Source organism: Cryptomeria japonica, chromosome 11, assembly GCF_030272615.1.
Source record: "Cryptomeria japonica chromosome 11, Sugi_1.0, whole genome shotgun sequence".
In the NCBI taxonomy this organism is placed as follows: domain Eukaryota; kingdom Viridiplantae; phylum Streptophyta; class Pinopsida; order Cupressales; family Cupressaceae; genus Cryptomeria; species Cryptomeria japonica.
The window spans coordinates 77128494-77152009 of NC_081415.1; the positions used below are offsets into that span (position 1 = coordinate 77128494).

Genomic DNA, 23516 nt, shown 5'->3' on the forward strand with positions numbered 1-23516 from the left:
TTGTAGAATGTGAAGAAGATGAACCAGAAAAAGGTAATGAACAGGAGAAAGGTGATGAACAAAAGAAATTCATGGAAGAAGAAAAGATGTCTTCCCATGTATCCTTTGGGATCCTCTTTAGGTACACAAAGTATTGGATATGATCAAACGTCCTGATGGACTAAAAACTATAGGTGATTTGTACCTAGTGATACCAACATATGATCAAGAGATTAATGAACATATGATTTAATCCCAATCTAATTTGAAATAAATTGGTTCCTAATAATGTTGTAGATCTGCTTCCAAAAGTCTTAGAAGAAGACGTAGTTGAGTATATGGCTTCAAAAGATATTAGCGCTGAAGCTACTAAGAAAAATGAAGATAAGGAAGACAAGATATTGAAGAATCTACATATTAAGATGATTAGAAAATGTGAAAAGGTGCATCATTGATTAAAATATTACTTAAATAATCTCAAAATATGTATTGAAGATCTTGTTTGGTTGCATCATTATTGTTTAAGATGGCCCAATGCTACCAAAAAATTCAAGGAAAAATTTGAGGAAACTCTGATGTAGCCAATTCATTTGATGTATACAAGGACTATGATGGTGTTGTTAGAACAAAGAAATACAATCTCCATTCATAGCTATACTTTGTGCAAGAACAGAGAGATAAATACAAGAAACAATTTTGTTCTCTCAAGGATGCAAATTTGAGTTACAATAGAGTTGCATCTTCAATGTGAATGTCATATTTGATTTTTCTCATCTATAATAGGCTCGTGGGATTCAATCCATTCAAGTCTTAGAGAATAGTACAAAAAAAATTTTCCTACTATGAAATGATGATGATTTTTTATGATCCTTTTTTTAGGAGTAATATGGTGAAAAATTTGAAGATTTTTAGGTCTTAGTTTTGAGGGAATGTTGTTGTAGGGGGAGCTTGTAGATGTGTACATATAATAAATTACCCTTTGTTCTTGATCTCAAAGGGGGAGAAGTATTTGGAGAGATAAGTATTTTAGATATTATGTACAAGTGTTGTCGTCAATGACAAAGGAGGAGATTGTTGCAAATACAAGTATAAGTTGATATCAAACTTGTTCATCTAGAAGTTGTTTGGTTGTTTCGAATATGGGTCTCTACAATGCAGTGCTACAAGTTGATGAGAGGTTCTCTCTAACTTTGTGATCATACAGATAAGTGAAGAAGGATTATGTCTAGCGATGGTTCCAACTCTATGTAATATGTCTTGTAGTTGGGCTTCTAGTAGATTTGTTAGTATGAAAGTTGGTATAGACTTGTTTGGTTTGGAAGAGATACTCAACTACTATCTAGGTCTAAAAGTTGTTCTATGGTGTACAGTTGATATATGTCGATGTAGATGTCATCTAGTCGTATGGAGTATGTGTATTGATGTTAATAATAAAAAATTTCCCACTCAACCTAGCCAAGCATGCCATGGCTTGAATTTGGGGCCAAATATTGTGGATTGAGGCACCCTAGGCCACCCGCTCTTAGAAGTGGGGTGCCCTAGGCACCTCGCTTCACCCAATGTGGCCTCAAATTAGGACCTAAGGTTCAAAATGAGAAGGAGAAGCTAGAATGGCATATACAATTGAGCGATGATATGGCCTATCTTAGAAATAAATTGCATAGGGATATAATTTACAATGCTATAACCTCAAGAAGAATAAATAATAACAACGATCATATGTAGTAAGCCATGCTATACTAGGTGACCAAGCTAAGTAATATGAATACTAATAGCTAGCAAACCATATTATATTGGGTGATTCATAGGTGAAGTGTGTCTTTCTACATGAATAGAGGAAACACATCTAGTATTTTCTCTTGTAGGAATAGAGGAAAAACAAGTAAATAATGCTTCATAATTAGCCAATATTACAAAAACTGATAACAACACCTTAGGGGACACATCAATAAGATCAAAGCTTACAAATCCACACGCCCCCATTAAAATATTAGTATATATTCTATGCTAATATTTTAAGGAATAAAAGAGTGAAGGGATATTCAAATAAAGATACATACACATTCCAAAAGAAGGAGATGGTTCTCAAACAACGATACACTCAGCTTGCAATATAATTAAAGGGAATCCTCAAACAAGGAACACCTCAACACAAGTTGTTCTTGCCCCCAATGTATATGCGAGAACAACCACACTAGTTCCACATACTTGACATGCATTATGCCTATTATTTCCCACTATGTTCAAATATTCATTCTCTATATACTTTATTACAATTTTATATGTTAGGTCGGTCCCATGAGCATGAAATTTGACTATTGATATTTTAATATTGAAAATTTTCTTGAGTATTGGACATTCTTTTCTTGATTTTGATAATTTGTTATATTTTTGTGCAATTTCGTTATATAATATTGTGCATAAATGAATTCAATTGGATTCATCTTTACATTAAGGAACACTCATTCTCTCATATATGCTAATCATTTACAAAATCATATACATAAAAGAGAAGAATCATTCTAGGAATTCTTCAATTATAGCACTAAAATTTAGATCAAATATACATGATCCTTGTAGAATATCTACACAGCTAAATATTGTTATAATTAAACATTTCCATTTCTGGAACATTGGCCTTTCCAAATGATTAACCTAGGTGAACTAGAACCTAGCAATCCAATTGCATCTCTAAGGCACTTTTTTAGCATTGCTAGTCCTCAATGGTCAGTACTAATGCAATATCAAGAGCAACTTGTTTTGGGGGATATAGATATTTTATAATAATATAGAAAATAGATTCTTTTATAATTCAAATAAGATGTATGTGTCAATGGACGCTTGGTCTATTGGTGAAGTTGAATGGCTCCAAATGAGTCCACCAGGGATCAGATCTTGTTGAGTGCAAGACTCCAACATCATAAGAGGTTCCCTCGCTTGACTGGCAGCTCGTGGACTTCATGCCCTTGCTGAGCTGTCGTGCTCGCAGATCTGAACCTCCATCACTGCTGACAGATCATAGAGAATTAATAGAAGCGGGTGCAATCTACATCAGACAAATCAGAACGTACTGTATTTTGAAGATTTAATTAAAAAAATGTGGAATATATGTCGATGCTCGATATTTAAGGATAGCTAGAGATTCCTTTGACTTTGAGTTTCCAGAGCCTTTTTAAATACCCGAGCACACAATGTATGCCAATCACTGCACTGCATTCCATTCTATTGATTTTCCTTGTGATTTGATTAAATAAATGGCTTCTCAGTTGCTGCTCCTTTTGGTTGTGGTGATAGTTGTTTTATTTTCTCAAAGTGAAGGCGCCACTCCACAAAACGGCATTCAATCTGCCTGCGAATTGGCTCCTGATCGTAAATCATGCGAGTCAAGCCTTTCTGAAAATCCAGGGTCTTTACGAGGAGGCCCAAAAGATATGACTCATATTGCCCTCAACATGAGCATATCTAACGCCCAAACGGTTGGAGGCTTCATTTCCAGTGACTCCCGCAGATCATCCATGAATGCTAAGCAGAGTCAAGCCGTCGACGACTGCCTCCAACTGTACGATCTGACCGTCTATTATCTGACGGAGAGTCTGTCAATCTTGACAGATTCTTCATTACAATGGAAAGATGCAGTGGATATTCAGAGCTATCTGAGTGCAGCCCTGACGAGCCAGATCACCTGTCTCGACGGCCTCAACGAAGCAAACATCGATCTCCATTTGCTGTCTTTCACAGATCATGTGCCAAACGCGTCCCGGTCAGTGAGTAATTCCCTGGCTATTGTAGAGAAGCTTTTTATCAGAGCCATGAAGTCCTCAAAAACTTCAGTCCACAGCCGACGCTTGTTATCTGACGCCCATCAAGTTGATCACGAACCCCTCGACGACGACTTCTCGTCGTGGTTATCTGGAGAGGACAGAAGATTGCTTCTTCAGACTGTAGCCGGCGTCAATTTGACAGGAAACATGGTGACGGTGGCGCGGAATGGCAGCGGTGATTACACCACAATCACTGATGCCATTAATGCCGTTGCAAACAAAAGTGCAAACAGATCAGTGATTTATGTAACCGCAGGAGTGTACGAGGAATACGTAAGCGTGGCGAGTAACAAATATAATATCATGCTCATTGGAGATGGAAAAGACGTCACTGTGATCACTGGTAACAGAAGCTTTGTAGATGGCTCCACTACTTTCAACTCTGCCACTCTCGGTGTGTTATGGAATCTCTCTCCCTTTTTTTAATTTCTCTTTCTCTTTAAGACAAGTAATGTTGTTTTTGGATTAATTTGTGTTTAATTTTTTAAATGAATATTTAAGATTATGTTTCATGATTAATTATTAGAATAGTGGAGATCTTAAAAATTCGAAAAGAATTGAATTTTGATAATCCAAAATAAGTTAAAAACCTACACAATTTAATTGACATTAAAACCCATATTAATGTAACATGATTCAATGGAATATATGCAGCCACGACTGGGAAAGGTTTTCTTGCAAGAGACCTCACAATTGAGAACACAGCAGGTGCAATAAAGCACCAGGCCGTTGCTCTACGGGTGGGAGCAGATTTATCTGCTTTTTACAGGTGCAGCTTCAAAGGGTATCAAGACACTCTGTACGTGCACTCACTCCGTCAATTCTACAGAGAATGTGATATCTATGGCACTGTAGATTACATATTCGGCAACTCCGCTGTAGTATTCCAAAACTGCACTCTTTTGGCACGAACACCATTGACCGGGCAGCAGAATGTATTCACAGCTCAAGGTAGAACAGACCCAAATCAAAACACGGGGATATCGATTCACGGCTGTAAGGTTACTGCGGCCCCTGATCTGGTTCCTGTTATGAGCTCTGTCCGTACGTACCTGGGGAGGCCATGGAAAGAGTACTCACGTACTGTTTACATGCAATCTTATTTGGATAGTTTGATCCAGCCGGCTGGGTGGTTAGAATGGAATGGTACATTTGCCTTGAGCACGTTGTATTATGGTGAATACGGAAATCAAGGTCCAGGGTCAAATACTTCACAGCGAGTTACTTGGCCTGGTTATCATGTAATGAACACAACTGACGCTCAAAATTTCACGGTAACTAACTACATCTTTGGTGATTCATGGTTACCAGCAACTTCCATACCTTATAATGGAGACTTGTTTTAAAATGTTGAAAAATCCACTTGACTTGTCTTGGATTATTGCATCATCAAATTTATGTGTTCTCCCCTCAGCTACCAAATAAGAGGAAATAAAACCTCCATGAAGAGAAAATGGTGAATTTGTTATTAAATCCTTGTTCTTTTGGCGAATTCAACTGCTTACAAATTTGAAGCATCTGCAAAGTGCTTAGTTGATAAAACTAATTTCAAGTTGTTTATAAATAATTTTAATTTGATTGTTTTATATATTCTGTTAGTATTTCTAACATATAATATTGTTTATTCATGTTAAATTTGTGAGTGTACATCCAAATTCTTACTGTAGTTTCATATATGTTTTCTTTTATTTTGTAAATTTTGATTTGATTTATATATCTTTCAATAGGTACTAATTTGGAGGCAATGTCTATGTAGTATCTAGGATACATTTCTCTCCATGTTTATTAATTGATTACAACTAAAAAAAATTACTGTATTCTAATTTTCAATTAATACATTAACATGGTCAAAGATACATCATGGGTGCTTGCATAGACAATGGTTTAACTTAAATGCTCCATGGAATCAATCTTTAAATTAAAATTCATCTCTTGTTCTTTATTAGTCTATGATTAGTTTAGTTCATGGCTTTTATTATGACTTAGTTCTATGGCTTATAGTTTGTGAACATATAGATGATAATACTTTAATGACTTATGAGAGAAACTTCTCTAGATTATTTAGATATAAAATAAGCTAAAAAGAGTTATACTAAGTAATAGAGTTTGATTTGATCTTTAGTTGCATACATAGTTTATTCTTTCATTTACTTAATTATAAATATCCAATGCTTAATTGTATTTCTTTCATTTAACCTCAAGAAAATACCCTCTTGGATTTAATAGAATTTGAAGGAGGACAATTTCTCCATTGATCAGTTGTTCCATTATAATTTCTCTTATTGATGAGTCATTCCTTCTTTTGTGGTCATCTCTCTTACCCAAGCATTCAATGTGTTCTTTGGAGGAATCAAGATAATAGTTTGAGAGAAAATAGGTTCCTCCTAGGTTTACCTATACAAGCTTCATTATCTTGACCATTGCCATTCTTTGATAATATTATTTTACTTTGTATTGGAAATATTCTCAAAGTGAATGAAGTAGGAGTCCTCTAAATTTGATACAATAGTATATATGTTGTATAGTAATACTTGAATTAATTATTTTTAATAATTAATTATCTAAGTATGTACTTTGAAAATTGTTGCACATCTCAATTATGTATACTAGAATTCCGTTGACATGTTTGATCATTTTAATCATACATCACTATACTTCCTTTCTATAAATGAAATGACCCTTTGCATGCTTTTAATTAACTATATTGAAAACATTGAAAATAACTTTTTTTTGTAAATTCTCTTTGTGGTTATGTTTTTTAATAAAAAAAGTTAAATGTTCAAAGATTTGAGAGAGTACACAATTGTAATTATTGAAAGTATATGAGAAAAAAAAATTATGATACTTGATCATTGAACAAGCATTATTAATGTTTGAAAGAAAGTATCCATATTGTATGGATTTTGTTAGTAACCATGTATTGCTCATCTTCATCATATGATGGTCACATGTTCTTGTAACTCATTGTGAAGTATATGTGAGATAGTATAGGAGTAGCAGATATGAATACCTCATGCCCCATACCATTATTAGGAATCAGATGAATGGCATACTTCATGTCTAAAGAAAAAAAATAAGGGTATCTCCAAATGTCTTACTTTGAAAGGACATATCAAGGAAGTTCAATAGAGTGAGGGAAAACTGATACCAAGGAATTCATCTCTTATGTATGCGAATCAAGGTATTTCCAAGCTACTAATACTAAAATGGTGAACATTGTCAATTGTCAAATATTAAGAATCTAGAACAGTTCAGAGAAGTAGCCAATAAAGGTGATTTCAAGACCCATGAGCCCAATAAGAAAACATAATGGGAGTGCTAGGAATTGGGGATTTAAGAAATATCTACCTGAGTAAAGGGATGGCAAAATTTTTGGCTCTAGAGGTAACCTAGTGCAAATGGTCAAGAAGCCAAGGTTTGAAGGAAAATCATGGAAGTAAGATCAAGACTAAAACATTGATAAAGGAAACAAAATGTCGAGGTTGGAAAAGAGGGGTATTAAGAAGGAGAACTCTAAAATCCTAACAAGAAAAATGGTTGAAGGAATAGTTTAAAGGTAGGCTTGTATGGAAAAGCACAATATCTTAATAGGATCAAAGGAACAAGGTAAAATTAAACGAAAATTTATACCAAAATGGAAAACATTGAAACTCCAACACAAAAAAATCATGCTTAGAATTATTTTAGGATTTTTCGCAAGTTTCAACATATGAAAGCCACATTAGGGATGATGAGGGAGAACACGCATGTGAGATTTGATTAAAGGAAGATTCATTTAAATATTTCTCAAATTAGTTAAATAAATGATGTATGTAGTCAGATCAAAATGCATGGGTGCGAACCAATGGGGGAGGGAGGAGTGACTATCATAATAGGACACAATAAAATTAGGCAACAAAATATTGGACATATGTTAAAAGGGTTTTCAAGTACATGAAGGGTACTTTGGATTATTGGTTAATTTATCATATTACAAATTGTATATGCAAGGATGTTGAGTGTCTAGGATTTTTTTTAACTCATATTGGACTAGAAATATTTGTCAATATATGTGTTTATTCGATTTGGAAGAGAGGTAAGCTTAATAAATAAGAGCCAATATAGAGTTGTTCTATCAAAATTATGATGCAAAACATATTCCTATAGCTTAATGCAATTGAAGATGTTAATCAACAAAATTGATAGTAAGAGCCATATAATTAAAAGAAAACATATCAATGTGTAATATCATTTTTGTGAATGAGGTGGTTAAAAATAGAAATTTTGAACTAAAGAAAATTAATGCGAGGTAGGGGAAACACACCAATAGTGGTTATAGCTAACTTTGCACACCCATAGATCCCAAATGATACATCGGATTTCAACAAATTCTTTTTGTCTCCTTATAATTTAACTGCTTATATCTATTGTTCTAACTTTTGGGTAGGTGAAGCATACTGGTAGTGGGTATAGCTACCTTTGCACACCCACAGATCCTAAATGGTACATTGAATTTCAACAATTTTTTTGTTGTCTTTGTATGCACCTTAACTACTTCCAGCTAAGGTTATAATTATGGGTAGTAATGAGGCATTTTGTGGGATCAATTGTGTGTACAAGGGTCAAAAGGTACACATTTCAAAGTGTCACCCAATACCTACTTAAAGATGTTCCAATAACTGTCCACTCAAAATTGCCAGTTCTTGTGGAAAAGTGTCCCAATAGTTGTGCACTTATATCCTAGTAGTGGTGCACAAATGTGTCAATTATGGATCAAAAATCTAAAAAGTGATCGGCTATTGGTACATGTGAAACCATTTAATGAGCTTTTTATTATCATTTTTTTTGGCCCCTTTAAAATTATAATTGGAAGGTTGGGTGCACAAGGGGAGATTGGTTATTGGAACAGGATCCACTACTAGTGCTCTTCCCCAAGTAACGACATATGCTTTGTGATCCGTTATGTGAACAAGGGTCAAACAGTGATCATTTCAAAGTGTTACCCAATACCTACTTTAAGATGTCCTAATAATTGTGAACTACAACCACCTCAAAATTGGTCATTACTTATGTACAAATTCTCTATTTGTGTGCACTATGGATACCAATAAATTTGTGCAAATTTTTCAATTAAATTAAAAAAAAATCAACTACTAAGAATAAAGTGATTGACTATTCATAAATGTGAAAATTATCAATAAACTTTTAATTATTATTATTTTGATTTCTTTAAAATTAGTAATTAGAAAATTGAATAAACAAAAATGAATGATAATTAAAACATAAGAAATGCATGATGCTCTTTCAAATAGAACGGATTAAATCACACACATTAAGCTTATAATTATAAGTTTAAAAGTGTTAAATATTCAGAGTTGACTGACATTTTCTAGACTTAATATGTTACTTAATGTAAGTTACACTAAAAATATACTTATGTACTTAAAAGTGTTAAACACTCAGAATTGACTAACACTCTCTAGACTTAATATGTTGCTTAGTATGTGTCTTTGACAGAACTCGTAAGTCCATGTGGAAAAAGAGAGCTTGCCATTGTGAGGTAGTTAGGGCAATTTGCGTATGAGAAGCAACGCTTTCACGCGACTCTTAAGTAGTCCGAGTCTTTAACAAGGCTGATCTGAGTCAAAGTCGTGAGTCTCACGAGACATGGCGTGATTGAATGAGGAGAATGGACTCGTGAAATCACTCTCTTTCCGTGATTTTGGAGCGAAATTGGTGCGTTTGCCGTTCTCTGCGGGGCTGCCGTATCTGGTGTGTTTGCAACTCAATTTTCTCTAAAAGAGTTAGTATTGATAGACAACAATCTTTTTGGAGAAATTCTCTTTTGGCTATGTGGCCCCTTCTTGCGATTCCTAAACGTGTCAGGAAATCAGTTACAAAGCATTCAACTCTTCGCATGCAACTCATATTCAATGAAGCTCAATGATAATATGTTCAATGGCAATATACCTTTAAGCATGGGAAGTCTGTCTACGCTTTCATTATTAAATTTGGTAAACAATCAATTGAATGGAACAATCCCTTCCAATTTGGGCAATTGTGTTCTGCTTGTGGTATTAAATTTGGGAACTAATAGTTTGGAAGGAAGCATACCTCAAGAATTTGATAAACTAATAGCCCTGAGATCCTTGGTCCTCACGAATAATAAGTTAAATGGATTGTTCTCTAGTTCAATATTGTTTTCCAGTTTATCATTGCTTCTTGGTCTAGCTCTTTTAAGAATAAGAGTTCTTGATATTGGACATAATTTATTAGAATGTCTGATTCCAAAGTCATTTGGAAATCTTTCTTACTTACAAGCGTTGGTTTTGAAGGGGAATTTGTTTAGTGGTAGAATTCTTCCATAAATTGGTCAATTGAAGAAGCTCCAGATCTTAGACCTTTCTTGCAACAATATTTCGGGCCCTATTCCCTTCACCATTTTATCCTTGCAAGAAATGTCATTAGCAACAAAAGATGAAAATATCTTGTATCAAAATAGGGCATTTTATGGTCAATGTGGTAGGGAATTATATCATGATGCATTGAGTATGGCTTCTAAAGGTACAGAGTTACACGACTCATATATTCTTTCCACACTCACTGGCATAGATCTCTCCAACAATCAATTTCAAATGGAGATGTTCCTCTTGATGTTGGAAAGTTGAAGTTCTTGAGATTTCTACAACTATCCATGAACAATCTCAGTGGAATGATATACCACATAGTTTTGCAGATATGAGTCAACTTATATCGTTGGACCTTTCTTCAAACAAGCTTTGAGGACATATTCCTTTGGAGATTCAATCTTTGAGCTATTTGGCATATTTAAAATTTTTCAATAACAATCTTTTAGGAAGTATACTGCAAAGAGGATGGATAATCCTATTTGAAAATAGATCACATTCTGGAAATCAATATTTGTAGGGATGCCCACTTCCAAAGAATTGGTCTTTGCCTAAATTTGCACCTCCTTGTCCTACAAGTGCTTCTGAAAATAAAGATGAAGAGGAGAGTGAGTAGATTCCTTGGTATCAAATTGGAGTAGGATGGTCATATGGAGCAGGTTTTCTGATTGTTGTAATGTTATTGCTTTCAGTTCAGAGAGAGGAGAAGAAATGATATCATTGACCCAAACCAAAGCTTTCTAGACACACACCCTAGGCGCTTAGCCACTAGACCTAATAGGGACACATTATTGACATCTTGCCCCAACTTATTCAACACTCGTTGTATAGGCCTCTTAGATAGCATAAGAAGACTCCTAAACCATTCCTTCCACTCCAATAGTGCAAACCAAACATTTATTCAAGCACAGACCCTTTGGTTATTCTTCAGATTATGACTGCCTGGGTTGTCCTAATGCAAAAATCTTCATCATATTGATGATCTCATGCATTTTAAATGTATCAATACCTATTTGATACTCTTAGGGGTTTGTGGTACCGATTCTCCCCTTGATCACGTCCAAATAAATGTTTATTTGATGTAATTTTGATTGTCACTTAGTCTTTTTTACTGTTACACAACAAATGTGACATATTGTCACTTATTTCCACCTACAAATGAAATATTTACACGTTTCCCTTTAGAGGCATTGAGAACCTTATCAAAACAGACCCTACCACCATTTTTTACAAATTTTCCAATGGAAGAAGGCTGATTTATGGATTTTTCTTGGTCACTTGAAACCCTAGTTTTTGAACAGGGTTGTTAGAAAGATTGACTTATTAGACCAATCAAACAATAATTTCTTTAGGATTGGTAAGAACACAAAATATCTGCAATAAAATTATCTTTCCACCCACATAAGATTCAAACATGTACTAGTTTGTACCAGGCTGTACCAAACAAAATATAGTCTATCTATGCAAGAAAACAAGGTAAAAAACGTGGCAAAATCAAGTTTCTTTCATTCCAATCTCCTTCCAACACCTCTGCTTGTGTTTTTCATCTCATTTACATACTCTCATCATTCTCGGCCACCCAACCACCATTTAATCTCTTTTGTATAAAATGACAACTTTTGAGAACATTGTGTTGACAACATTTTGCACTTTTTGGCAATTTTGTAACATGGACCTTTTAAACACCCAAACATACTAAAATGCAGAAAGTCAAAGTCAAAGTTTAGTCAACTCACCTCGTCCAGTGGCTCGTCACCAATCACGGCCTGTCGCATGATCTCAATCCTTGAGGGATGCTCCAGTCATCGTGAAGGCATGATGATGGCTATGTGGGTTCCGCTGCAATGAACAATACTCAGAAATCAACAAAGTGACAAATGCAATTGTCACTTTCAAGGTATATATTTTCATTCCTTTATTTTCAAAACCCTAATTTTCCTCTATCACTCATTTCATCATAACTTGAGTTTGGGAGATGCGATTTTTGAACCATTTGTTGCGTAGGAATCATATTTTCGTACCCTTACTCCCGGGATGTTCCAAAACATGCTCTGCTGAAGCCTCTTCAGTGAACATCTCTCATCAATAATTTATCACACAATTTGTCGTAAGTAAACATGCTATCCTGTTTCACCTCCCTAATAAGAAAGCCGAAACAGGGGGGGCATATATCTACTCACAAATTTCATCACTTTCCTTAGTAAGCATTAGGTGATTTTGTCATCTAACATGTGTTTTGTAGGGTGCGGTTCCTAACTGTGTACTGCAGATACCACTGGGGGCTTCGTTCGACAAACTTATGGATATATCCTTTTTCAAATAATGTTTACTTTCCTGTACTTTAGCTTGCATATGCATGTAGTACTCATATGATCGCTAAAGTGGGGGCTAAATGTAGCATCGTAAATTGTACGCACTTGCTAGGGTGGTACAATTTCACACCTAGTTTAGCACCCGCCTTGGCGCATTTTGCATTTTGCATTGCATTTTTTCTTTAGCACTTAATTAATGAAATTAATTAGGTCTAAGGTTCTATTTCATCATCTTCCACATCATAAAGTTGGGCCCTTTCATTAAAGTGTGCCCTTTTCATTTTATTCCTCCAATACATCATTTAATCAAAAACCCTAATTAGGTCCTATTTTGAACTTGGGGGCTTGATTTGGGGGGTCAAAACATCTCGAAGTCACCTGTAACTTCAGAATTCTCTCTAAAATCATCATATCCGACGGCCTTGAAAATTTGGTGAAAAATTGTTGAGACCATGGCGCCCGGAGTGCACACAGTCTCGGACTTTTTTCCCAAAATTTTAGGAGCGCAATCCAATCATAAAATAAAGCTTAACCCCAAGAAATTGGTGGGAGATTCAATCTCTAGGTCAGCCAAAAGTTGAAATTAAGACCTAGGGTTTCATATATAAGAGCTCTCTTTCTTCATTTGAAAGGATCCAAATTTTGGTTTCAGGGACCTTCTATGTAGTGAAAGAGAAGATCTTTGAAGACTTCAATACCATTCAACATCCATCCATCAAGTATTCATCAATTTCATTCATCCATTTAGGTCTTTGAAGGCATTGAGAGCAATAAGGGATCACCGACTGAAGATTGGCTTGTACCCCTCCCTTGGGGTTGGGTATGATTTCATGTTTTTTTCATGTCTTTTGCATAAGCCTCATTATATCATTTGTATTCATGCTTTAGATCACTTTGCATCTTGATTTGGAGCATTTACATTATCATTTACAAGCAATTAGGGTTTACTTTCTAGGTTGCTCTAGTTTGCTTAATTGCATTTTAGGATCTTGCACACACACAAGGTCTGCACACACATTACTTTTACAATACAACTTGGCTATTCGTGGAGGTGGAAATCACCAAAGTGGGGGTTTGACTAAGGCAAAACCCTATATAGCCGCCCACCATACCTTTTCAGATATAAGTGTAGGTTTCAGGATTCGGACGATGCCGCAAGTTGCAGATCCGACGGAAGCAGACCAAGACAGAACTTCACACCAAGTTTCAGAGGAGAAGACCAGGACAGGGGCATGGGGCGCCCTGGTCCTGCCAGGACAGGGGTACTGGGCACCCTGGTCCCTGGGACGGAGGTGCTAGGCGCCCTGGTCCCTCTGTCAAACAGTAATTTTTAGCATTTCCGACAGCTTTCTAGGTTGTAAAATAGCAGTTTCCGGAGCAATTTCAGGGGTAGAATCAGGATAGTGGCGCCTGCGCTCCCATCTCGAACATTTTTACTCAGATTTTAACCCCGGGTACACATTTGCATTCTTGTCTTGTCCTTGTGTTTACAGCTTTCCATTGTTTAATCTCAGTTCTGCAATCTTGTTATTAGTTCATACTTGCATTTTGGGGTTAGGAATTGAACTTGCATCATTTTATCTTTCAAATACAACAAAGGAATAGAAATCCTAATAGGTAGCCCATGGCTCTCTCTTCCACAAAAAGAAGTAGCCAATTGTGTGATACCTCTAGGCTCTTTCATATTCCATAATGTGTGTCAAAAGGTAGGATTAGGGCATGTTAACCTAGTCTCGCTTTTTCCCCTACACAACGGGTACATAATAAACCTCTCCCAAACATCGACTAGAGTAAAAAGATGGAAGATAGCATACAGGACTGCACTTTCAGCATAATTCACAGAACAAAAAATTGGCTTAGGATTTGCCGATTTCATCTAGCGAAGGCAACCAGTTCAAGAAACAAAAATGGAAAAAGGAAGATTCCAAGTAAAAGAACTGTTTTAACTAACATCCCTATTTCTGTTGCAGGAAAGAAGTATGCTAAGATTAAAGAAGAAAAACTTGACTCTAAAGCTACACATTCCATTGGTGGTCGAGTGACCAGGTCAAGATACAAGAAGAATTTTCATCCATTTGCCACCCAACTCATTCTTGATTTGGACGCCGAGGAGGTACAAGGCAATATGGAAACCCCTGTTTCTGATGCTGACAAGGTTTTGACTGATTCAGATGCTACTATCCAAGATTCATAGGTGCTTGATATCCGGTCTAATGCAAGCAATGCTACACTGCCGCCTTCTGGAGGATCTCCACCTATGCAATCTAAGGAACTGACTCTGGCACCTAAATGGTTAAGTGACTCAATTACCAGGAAAAGAAATGTGGTGCCTATTTCAGTGTCGATGGAAGATGTTGTGAGTAAATTCCTGGGAAGATCCATGAAGCCTAAGCGGCTAAAAATGGAGACTATGATTGGTTTTGACGAAGGCACAAAGAATTGGACTGCAGACATTGCCAAACCTACATCTGATAAGGATGTTGCCGCTGCCTCAGAGGCGGATTATACCATTGAGCAATTTGATTTTGGGGTCGGAACTAGAGCAGTTGATGTGAAATATTTGGAGACTTCGACCAAATGGATTATCTCCTGCACTTGGTAGGACGAAAAGGACAAGGCTGAGTTGAAGTAGAATTTAATGCAAATGGCCCAATATATTCATGCTCTACAAAACAGTCTGTTGCCGTTATCTCAAAGCTCAATACCCTTAAGTTTAAAATCCCCAGGTAATCAGAAATTATTTGATGAGGTTCAACAAAACAAGATGATTGTAGAGATTTTCTTTGAATGGCTCACCTCGATTGTGCATCAAGGAACCAATTACATATCTAATTTAGTTCATATTTTCAAAGATGCTAATGAATTTACCAAGGATTTGGATGCCAACTTAATCTTGTGGCAAAAAAAAAAGACTAAATGGGCGGTGATTTCAAAGAAAATGCATGACATTCAGCATTATGGCTTGATGAATTTTCTTGCCGAAAGACAAGTGCCAGGGTTAAACGAAGATATAATGTTTATATGCAAAGAAAGCATAGAGTGGCGCAACCAAATCATTGAACAGAGTCATAGGGAATCAACCAGTCTACGAGGTGAACTAACAACCTTGAGGATGACCATGCAAAAGGATTTATGCTGCGTAGATGTCCAATTGCTTAAGGAAGATAACCAAACTTTGGAAGATGCTGCAGAAATGATCAATCGATTTAGCAACCATATTAAACAAATTAAAGTGGATAAATCCTTATCTGTGGAAGATTTTACGAAGATTTCCAAAGTAGAGTCAATGCTCACAGTCTACTTGGATTACTTCGATTCGCATAGAGACAAAGTGCAGATGGTGAAGAGGAAGAAAGAAATCTGGAAGCAAAGGGTAATACACATCAGCTTGCCACATGTAACAGTAATTCAGGAGTTCTTGAAGGTTCATCGAGAGTGGAGTGCAGCAAATGCGGTTATGGTGTCTGTCCAAAATAACAACCCAGGCAATCTGACCGAGACTGAATCGACATCATGACTAGCACTACTGGTAGTTGTTTGCCAACGAGTCTAGTCATTTTCTAGTTTTAGTTATGCAGTTAAGGTAGTTTCTCATTAACTCTTTCGAGTTAATTTTATCTTTGGCTAAAACTATTGGTCTGGTGACCTATTTATATGTTTTGTAATGACTTTGATGGGGTTCACTATGTTTTTGAAAAACTATCTCTTTAATTTTGTTGAAAGACTTTGTGTATGCAGAAGGTGGATGATCATCTATGAATGAAAAATTGAAATGACAGTTATCTTTAACTTCGAATCTGTGTGTTTGATGTTTGAAATTTGATTTATGTGAAAATCTATTTCAAGACAACATTTGTTATAACTTTCTATGTGCACAGAAAATTATCAGTGAAATTCATCTTTTAAGCTTTTCATTTTGTTTTAGTGTACATGTGAAGTTTGTCGGCTTTATACAAAGAGTTATATATGAATCAGTGCTTGTGTTCATTTGGTGTTGACTAGTGAATGCGATTACCTTTCTGTGTTTTCTGGTGAAAAGTATAATATTGGTTGTGTGTAATTTGGAGCTGATTGAATATCAATTAAAGGGAGTTGTACCTTAACTTAGAGGTTAATCAATATAATGATTTTACAACTGTTTGGTGAAATTTGTCTTTCATTTCTTGAGCTATAGAGTATAAAGATTAAATAAATCATGAGAGACAAATTTGTTTACCAACAGGACTTTAGTTTTAATAGTTTTCATATGTATTGCTTATAAAAATTTCCTTTGGTATTGTTTTGTGCGCTCTCCAAGACTTATGATTGTTTTTTATTGGATCTATAGTGGTTTGGGGCCCTTTCCCACTTAATATAATATAAAAAAAAATCATTGAACACTCTAGATACACATTTAACTATACTTAATAGTTATTATAAATATGAACAACAGTTCCATTTAGTATAATACAGTATTATTTATTGGTAACAATAAAGAATAAAGTATATGATATTATAATTATTTTAATGTTATATTTTTGTATTTAAAGATATTCTCTTATTCATATTGAAAGTCTCATGAAAGAAGTATCAACCATGCTTCCTACTAGTCATAATATAAAATGTACAATTTTTAAGTTATTAAATATGCGAAATAAATTTCTAGGCTAAAGAGTACCTAGTTTCTAAAAAAGAAAAATATTCCAACTTATTTAGCTTGGAAAAGGGAGATTCTTATTAAATTGTTCACTTTGAGCTTTATAATTTGAAAAAGGATTTCTAATTGGGCTTTTAAATTAAAAAACATGTCCTCTATAAGTTTGCATAAGAAATGTAAAGAGGTAATAGGAACACAAAATCAAAAAATGTATTGCCCTTGATTATCAGAACTATGACATTTGCATAGAATATGATATTTTTGTAATAACCCATACAAAATATTTTCAAGTAAAAATCAAACCAGAAAAATCTATTTTAAGTTAGCTTTTCAAACACCCATTTTTTCCTATATTGGTTGATACAAAAACTAGTAATTTTAGCACCATTGTAATGGGGATCGTATTTAAACCTAAAATTTAATTAAATAAAAACACATAGTAGTAATGGTATAAAATTTTGATAGTATAAACATGAAATTTTTAATATTTAATAATAAATACCAAATTGCATATGAAACTCAAAGTATCAGTATATTTTATTTCACTATTAAACACATAAATGAAAATTACAAACTCCACCTTATATAAATGGACTTGATTTTTCAAATGAAGAAAAAGAAACATTTCTAATGCCGACCATAATTTTTCTTTTCTCTAATCTTAGTTTATGTAGTCTAGCCTCGGTCTCTAGCTCTAGTTTTACTACTATAACTATGGGAGGAGATTTAATACAAATAGAACCTAATTGTTGTGAGAAATTTAACAAGAATGAGGCCCTCTAGGAAAACGTGGTGGATGATACTCTTGCTAGCTATGTGTAAGGAATGAATAGCTTTGATCCTTTTACATTAGCATAATTTTCCCAATCATGTTAAACTGAAGAAAGAATTAAAACCTAAAAATGAACAGATTAACAAAGGTTTGAAGCTTAGAGGCAATAAAGTTATTGATGCAATGTTGAATGCTGATAAGTAGAATAAAGACAAAGGTGGACTTGGCAATGAGAAAACTAAAAACTCTATGACTTATAGAAAAATGGGCAAGGGAAAGAAAAGGTGAAGGATGATCAACAAGGTTTCATCTTGGTCCAAAATAGGAACAATGTCAGAAGTACCCCTATTTATCAAATTAGGTATTTTACCTTCAATGGAAATTGTTTTTCATGTAATAAGTTTAGACATAGAGCTAGTTAACGTAGAAGTCAAATCAGAGCACAATCTTTTAGTGGATAGTGTTCAAATTATAATAAATTTTGACAAAAGGTAAATGTATGTAGAAGTAGGATGAATTGGAATAGATATGAAAATAAAATTTATAGTAGAAAGGTTTATTTTTTCAATGGATACTACTATGCATGCAAAAAAGTTTGGGCACAAGGCTATTGAGTGCAAGTCCAACATAAGAAGAAATGGAAGTTTCAAAGATAATGGAAACAGTGGGATGCATAGAAAAAGACTACAAAAATGTTAGACATGCTATAATTGCAACAAACCTAGACACCTTGCCAAATTCTACAGAGGAAAGAATGAGAGGAATATTCTAGGTAAGAAGATTGATTTGAATAAATAAAGGCAAAAGATGGAGATGACTTGGGTGAAGAAGGCATATGAGAATATTAAAGGAGATGCTAAATTTCGATCAACACACTCCATTGGTGTTGATTCTTCTTCTAGAAACTAATCAGATGTGCACTATCAATGGGGGGGAACTGAAGATAAATATTTTGTGCCTCTTTAAATCTTAATGCTATAGCTCATTTTAGAATAGAAGAGGTTAGGAGCATTTTCTTTGGAAGGCACTAGGTGATTTAATTGGTTTGGAATATTGTTTGTAGCTGGCAGAAAAATAGAGTATAAATTTTTGTGTTATAATGGTAAAATGCATTTACGAAAGCAAAACCCTAAGAGTATAGGAACAATGAATATATATTACTTTTTGAGTTCACTATGGTCACTTGTGAATTTAAGGGGATTTTGGATGAAATTTTTGATTGACCCAAGGATGATTCTTTTTTTACACAAAGTATTTCTTGTGACCTTGTTTTAAGTGGCAAATTCTAAATTTGTGAGCATTATGAATGAACCATGACTAATTTTTAAGAATAATATGTTCAAACCCACAAAGGAAGACCTCGTTGGTGCTTTCTCTTGTTCCTACTAGAATCATTCATAAGAAGAATACTTATTGATACATTCATCTCAGTGGATGAATTTGATCATAGAAAGATAGGTAATTCTAGAAGAATGCATTTGATTGATAGTATGCAAAGGCTTAAAATATAATATGCTAGTTTAGGGTTTATGAAGTTAGATGCTTGGAATTGATTTTTGGTGTTTCTTGAAGAATATATGATAAGATTTGCAATGAGAAAAAAACATGAGGATTTCATATGGCTAGATCAGCCATATCTGATTACCAAAAAAGCTATAAGAAATGTAACTGGTCTATGATCTACTAGAGAAGTTTTGGTTTTAAAATCAGTAAAGAATGAAATTATCACTAGGTTAACTGGGGTTGTATTTGATAAAAGAGAACCTCAAATTAATAGTATCATCGACCTTAGTTAAGATACACAGTGATGGGTATTTCGTACAAGGTTTACTTTACAAACAAAGAGGGATCTTCATCCTTTATGATTGTATATGTCTCTCATCAAATGGTAAAGGAGAATAGAGATTATTATTTTTTTGATCTCTTGAGGCTCCAATTCATGGATAATATTTGAAGGACGAAGAAAAAAATTTATCATTTCTGATATGTGTCTCTTATTATTTGTTGGGTATTTTATTTATTGATTACATTTCCTAGTAAAAGAAATATTATATGGAGAAAAAATATATCTATTGGTGCCCAGATTAAAAACTAATTAGATAATATGAAGGACAATAGGGCAGCCTATTATAAATATTGGATTTGAGGAAAAATCAGCTCAACAGCTCCCGAAGATTACCTGCATGCAAACCTGTCTCGGAAGAAGAGAAGAAAAAACGTTATGGAGGCCAGAATTCAGAGATCCAGAAAAGAGGAGTCATATTGATTGTGCAACTAGAACGCAATTCAATAATTACAATTGGTATAAAAATAAAAAGAGAGAATACTTACAAAATGATACTTGAAACCCTCAAGGAGAAAACCCTAAAGAATTATAAGATTCCTAAGTTTAGCTTAAGCCTAGAGTATAATAGACTAATAATTAAATAAATAATTATTAGCTAATAAAAGATTACTTTAGCACCCTCTCTTAAGATGAACTTAGGGAGTAGCTAAAAAACAACAAAGGACTTAAATAACATGTAAAAAATGCAAGAAAGCAACAATGGGTCCCAACAACTAGGCCTGATGAGGTACCCAAGTACAATTAAATCTATGTGAAGTGGAGAAAAAGGTGAAAACCCTATGGGAACAAAAATCCTCTCCAAGAAGAGATGAAAGCTCAAGTGAAGGATTAAGAAGCCTCCAAACAAGAGTGTTCCAGAAGATAGGAACAAAAATAAGAGCAAGAAGAACACCACTTAAGCATGAAATAGCTGCAAACATTGTGGAAGAGTAAGTATTGATCTAAAGAACCTCCACTGAAATAAAACATGACCAGGTAGAGAATATTATAATTTGCATGAGTGCCCTCAAATGGCACTACTCGAATCAGATGGAAAACAAAGGCAAACAACTGAACTTGAAGATACAGATGGCATGAAACACCAAAGCCTAAAGAGTTGATCAATCAAACCAAGGAAGCATTAGAACAATAGGAAAAACCTCCTCATAACACTGAAAAGGGAGAGGTATAGGTACATTGAAAAAAATAGCCAACAAGAAGTACATGATGAAGAACCAGTAACATCGAAGGTGTAGAGAAAGTACATAGTGTCGTGGAAGGAACACTCACTTGACATACATCATGAGGCTAATGTCGTGGAAGGAAAACTCACATGAAAAAGGTAGATGGAAAACAAAGGCAAACATCAACCCCCCCATGGCACTTTATAAGTAGTGCATGTACAATAAGGCACAAGATGTGCAAGATCCCAAGTATACAATGCATGGTGACACTTTATCTCAGCGTGTTTGTATAAATAAAATGCTACAATGATCAAAAGAGATAGAAGACTGGAAACATAAAGAACAACCAAAGATGAGACATCCTAGTCAATGAAAGAGATCCCAGGACCGAAAACATCCAAGATATTCACCAGTGTTGTAAAGCAAAAAACTGAATAAAATATACCTGGAGCATAATCTAGAAAGAAAAATCATATGAATGGAAAGAAAATAGAACAAGCTTTCCAACAATATAAAGTTTTTGAAAAACAGAGTTCGCATGCTCAAGTTATGTCTCGCGAAGTGCAAAAAAGAACCTCTGGATTTGATAACAAACAACACCATCAAAAATGAAAAAGTCAAAAGTTAAAACCTCTAGATCTGGATAGATCTCGGAAAGAGCTTTCCAATGATATAAGGTTTTGCCAAAAAAAACTCTGTTTACCCAAGTTAAGGCAAAAAAAAAATTAGCCTGTAAAAAACTTTAAAAAAAACATAGCCCCCTACTAGTGGCGGCTAGGTGGTGGCTGAGAAGAGCAAGCGTAGGAAGCGGTTGGTCAAGTGGAACAATGGCTAGCTAGGGTGAGCAACGACACCTAGGCTGGGTGGGACAGGGCGGGGGTGGCGGCAGTGGTGATAGGCGGCTCCTGGGGGTGGTGGTGGTTGTGACAGCCATGGTAATTGGTGGGTTACAGTGACCACCATGGGAGCTGACGGTGTTAAGACTGTCGAGTAAACCGCTAGGCTGGCCCCAACGGGTTATAGACCATCAACGGCTCCCATGACCAGTTCGACCCAGGCAAGCCATAAAACTACCAAAAACAAATATTTTTTTTCTCGAATGGTGTGCCTGAGGTTGTATGGTCAGGGCTTAAAATTTTTTGCCTCCAGAACACCTATTACCAAAATAAGTCAAATTTTATATCAAAATTCATGGAAACGGCCTCCTAAATCTAACCGTGAGGTCTTTGTGGCACCAAAATGCACCGAAAAATCAGCTACCCCTATAAATGGAAGAAAACAACTACACAAACCCCCGAATATACACATATGAAGAACAAGGCCCAAAAACTCTCATGAAGAGAACAGTGGCATGCAAATCTGGAGCTCTGATACCATATTGGAGCAAAGGAAAAATCAACTCTACAGCTCCCAAAGATCACCTATATGAAAACCTGTCACAAAAGGAGAGAAGCAAAAATGCTATGGAGGCCAGAATTCAGAGATCCAGAAAAGAGGAGTCATATTGATTGTGCAACAAGAATGTAATTCAATAATTACAATTTCTATAAAAATACAAAGAGGGAATCCTTATAAAAGGATACTCGAAACCCTAAAGGAGAAAACCCTAAAGAATTATAAGATTCCTAATTTTAGCTTAAGCATAGAGTATAATAGACTAATAATTAAATAAATAATTATTAGCTAATAAAATATCACTCTAACAATAATTTTCTTTTGAATATCTTGAAGGAGATGATCATTAGAAGTAGGGTTCCATCAAGATTTGTAGAAAATTATAGAAATGAGATTACCTTGATGGTCAATAAGGACAATTGCTTGAGAAAAGAAATAGAGCCTCAAACTTTATGGGTTACAAATCTTCCCTATAAAAACACAAAAATCGAATGCATGGAAATTGTAGAAATTCTCCTCAAATCACCTAACGATCAATGTGAAGAAAGGTTGGGACTTTTGATGAAAAAATAGGTACTAGTGCATATATTGGAAAGATAGGAGTAGGAAAAAAGGTGAGAATGTCCTTGGAAGAACATAGTTTAACTATAAAGAGAACTTAAAGATTATCTACTTCATCTACATAGGTTTCTTCCTCTCACATGCAGTATGCTTCCAAGTTGATAAAATCTAAATAGGTGCATTTTGTCAAGGAGAAAAACCTAAAAACTACAATTGTAGAATGTGAAGAAGATGAACCAGAAAAAGGTAATGAACAGGAGAAAGGTGATGAACAAAAGAAATTCATGGAAGAAGAAAAGATGTCTTCCCATGTATCCTTTGGGATCCTCTTTAGGTACACAAAGTATTGGATATGATCAAACGTCCTGATGGACTAAAAACTATAGGTGATTTGTACCTAGTGATACCAACATATGATCAAGAGATTAATGAACATATGATTTAATCCCAATCTAATTTGAAATAAATTGGTTCCTAATAATGTTGTAGATCTGCTTCCAAAAGTCTTAGAAGAAGACGTAGTTGAGTATATGGCTTCAAAAGATATTAGCGCTGAAGCTACTAAGAAAAATGAAGATAAGGAAGACAAGATATTGAAGAATCTACATATTAAGATGATTAGAAAATGTGAAAAGGTGCATCATT

At 34.9% G+C, this 23516-nt stretch overlaps 1 protein-coding gene across 1 annotated transcript; it reads left to right on the forward strand.

Annotated features, from left to right (window-relative positions):
* Positions 1-3164: 3164 nt before the first annotated feature.
* Positions 3165-5245, forward strand: LOC131859746 (pectinesterase-like). The gene is made up of 2 exons (XM_059213769.1): positions 3165-4194; positions 4455-5245. Exons 1-2 carry the CDS (start codon positions 3234-3236, stop codon positions 5144-5146), a joined length of 1653 nt encoding a protein of 550 aa, XP_059069752.1. The 5' UTR covers positions 3165-3233; the 3' UTR covers positions 5147-5245.
* The last annotated feature ends 18271 nt before the right edge of the window (positions 5246-23516 follow it).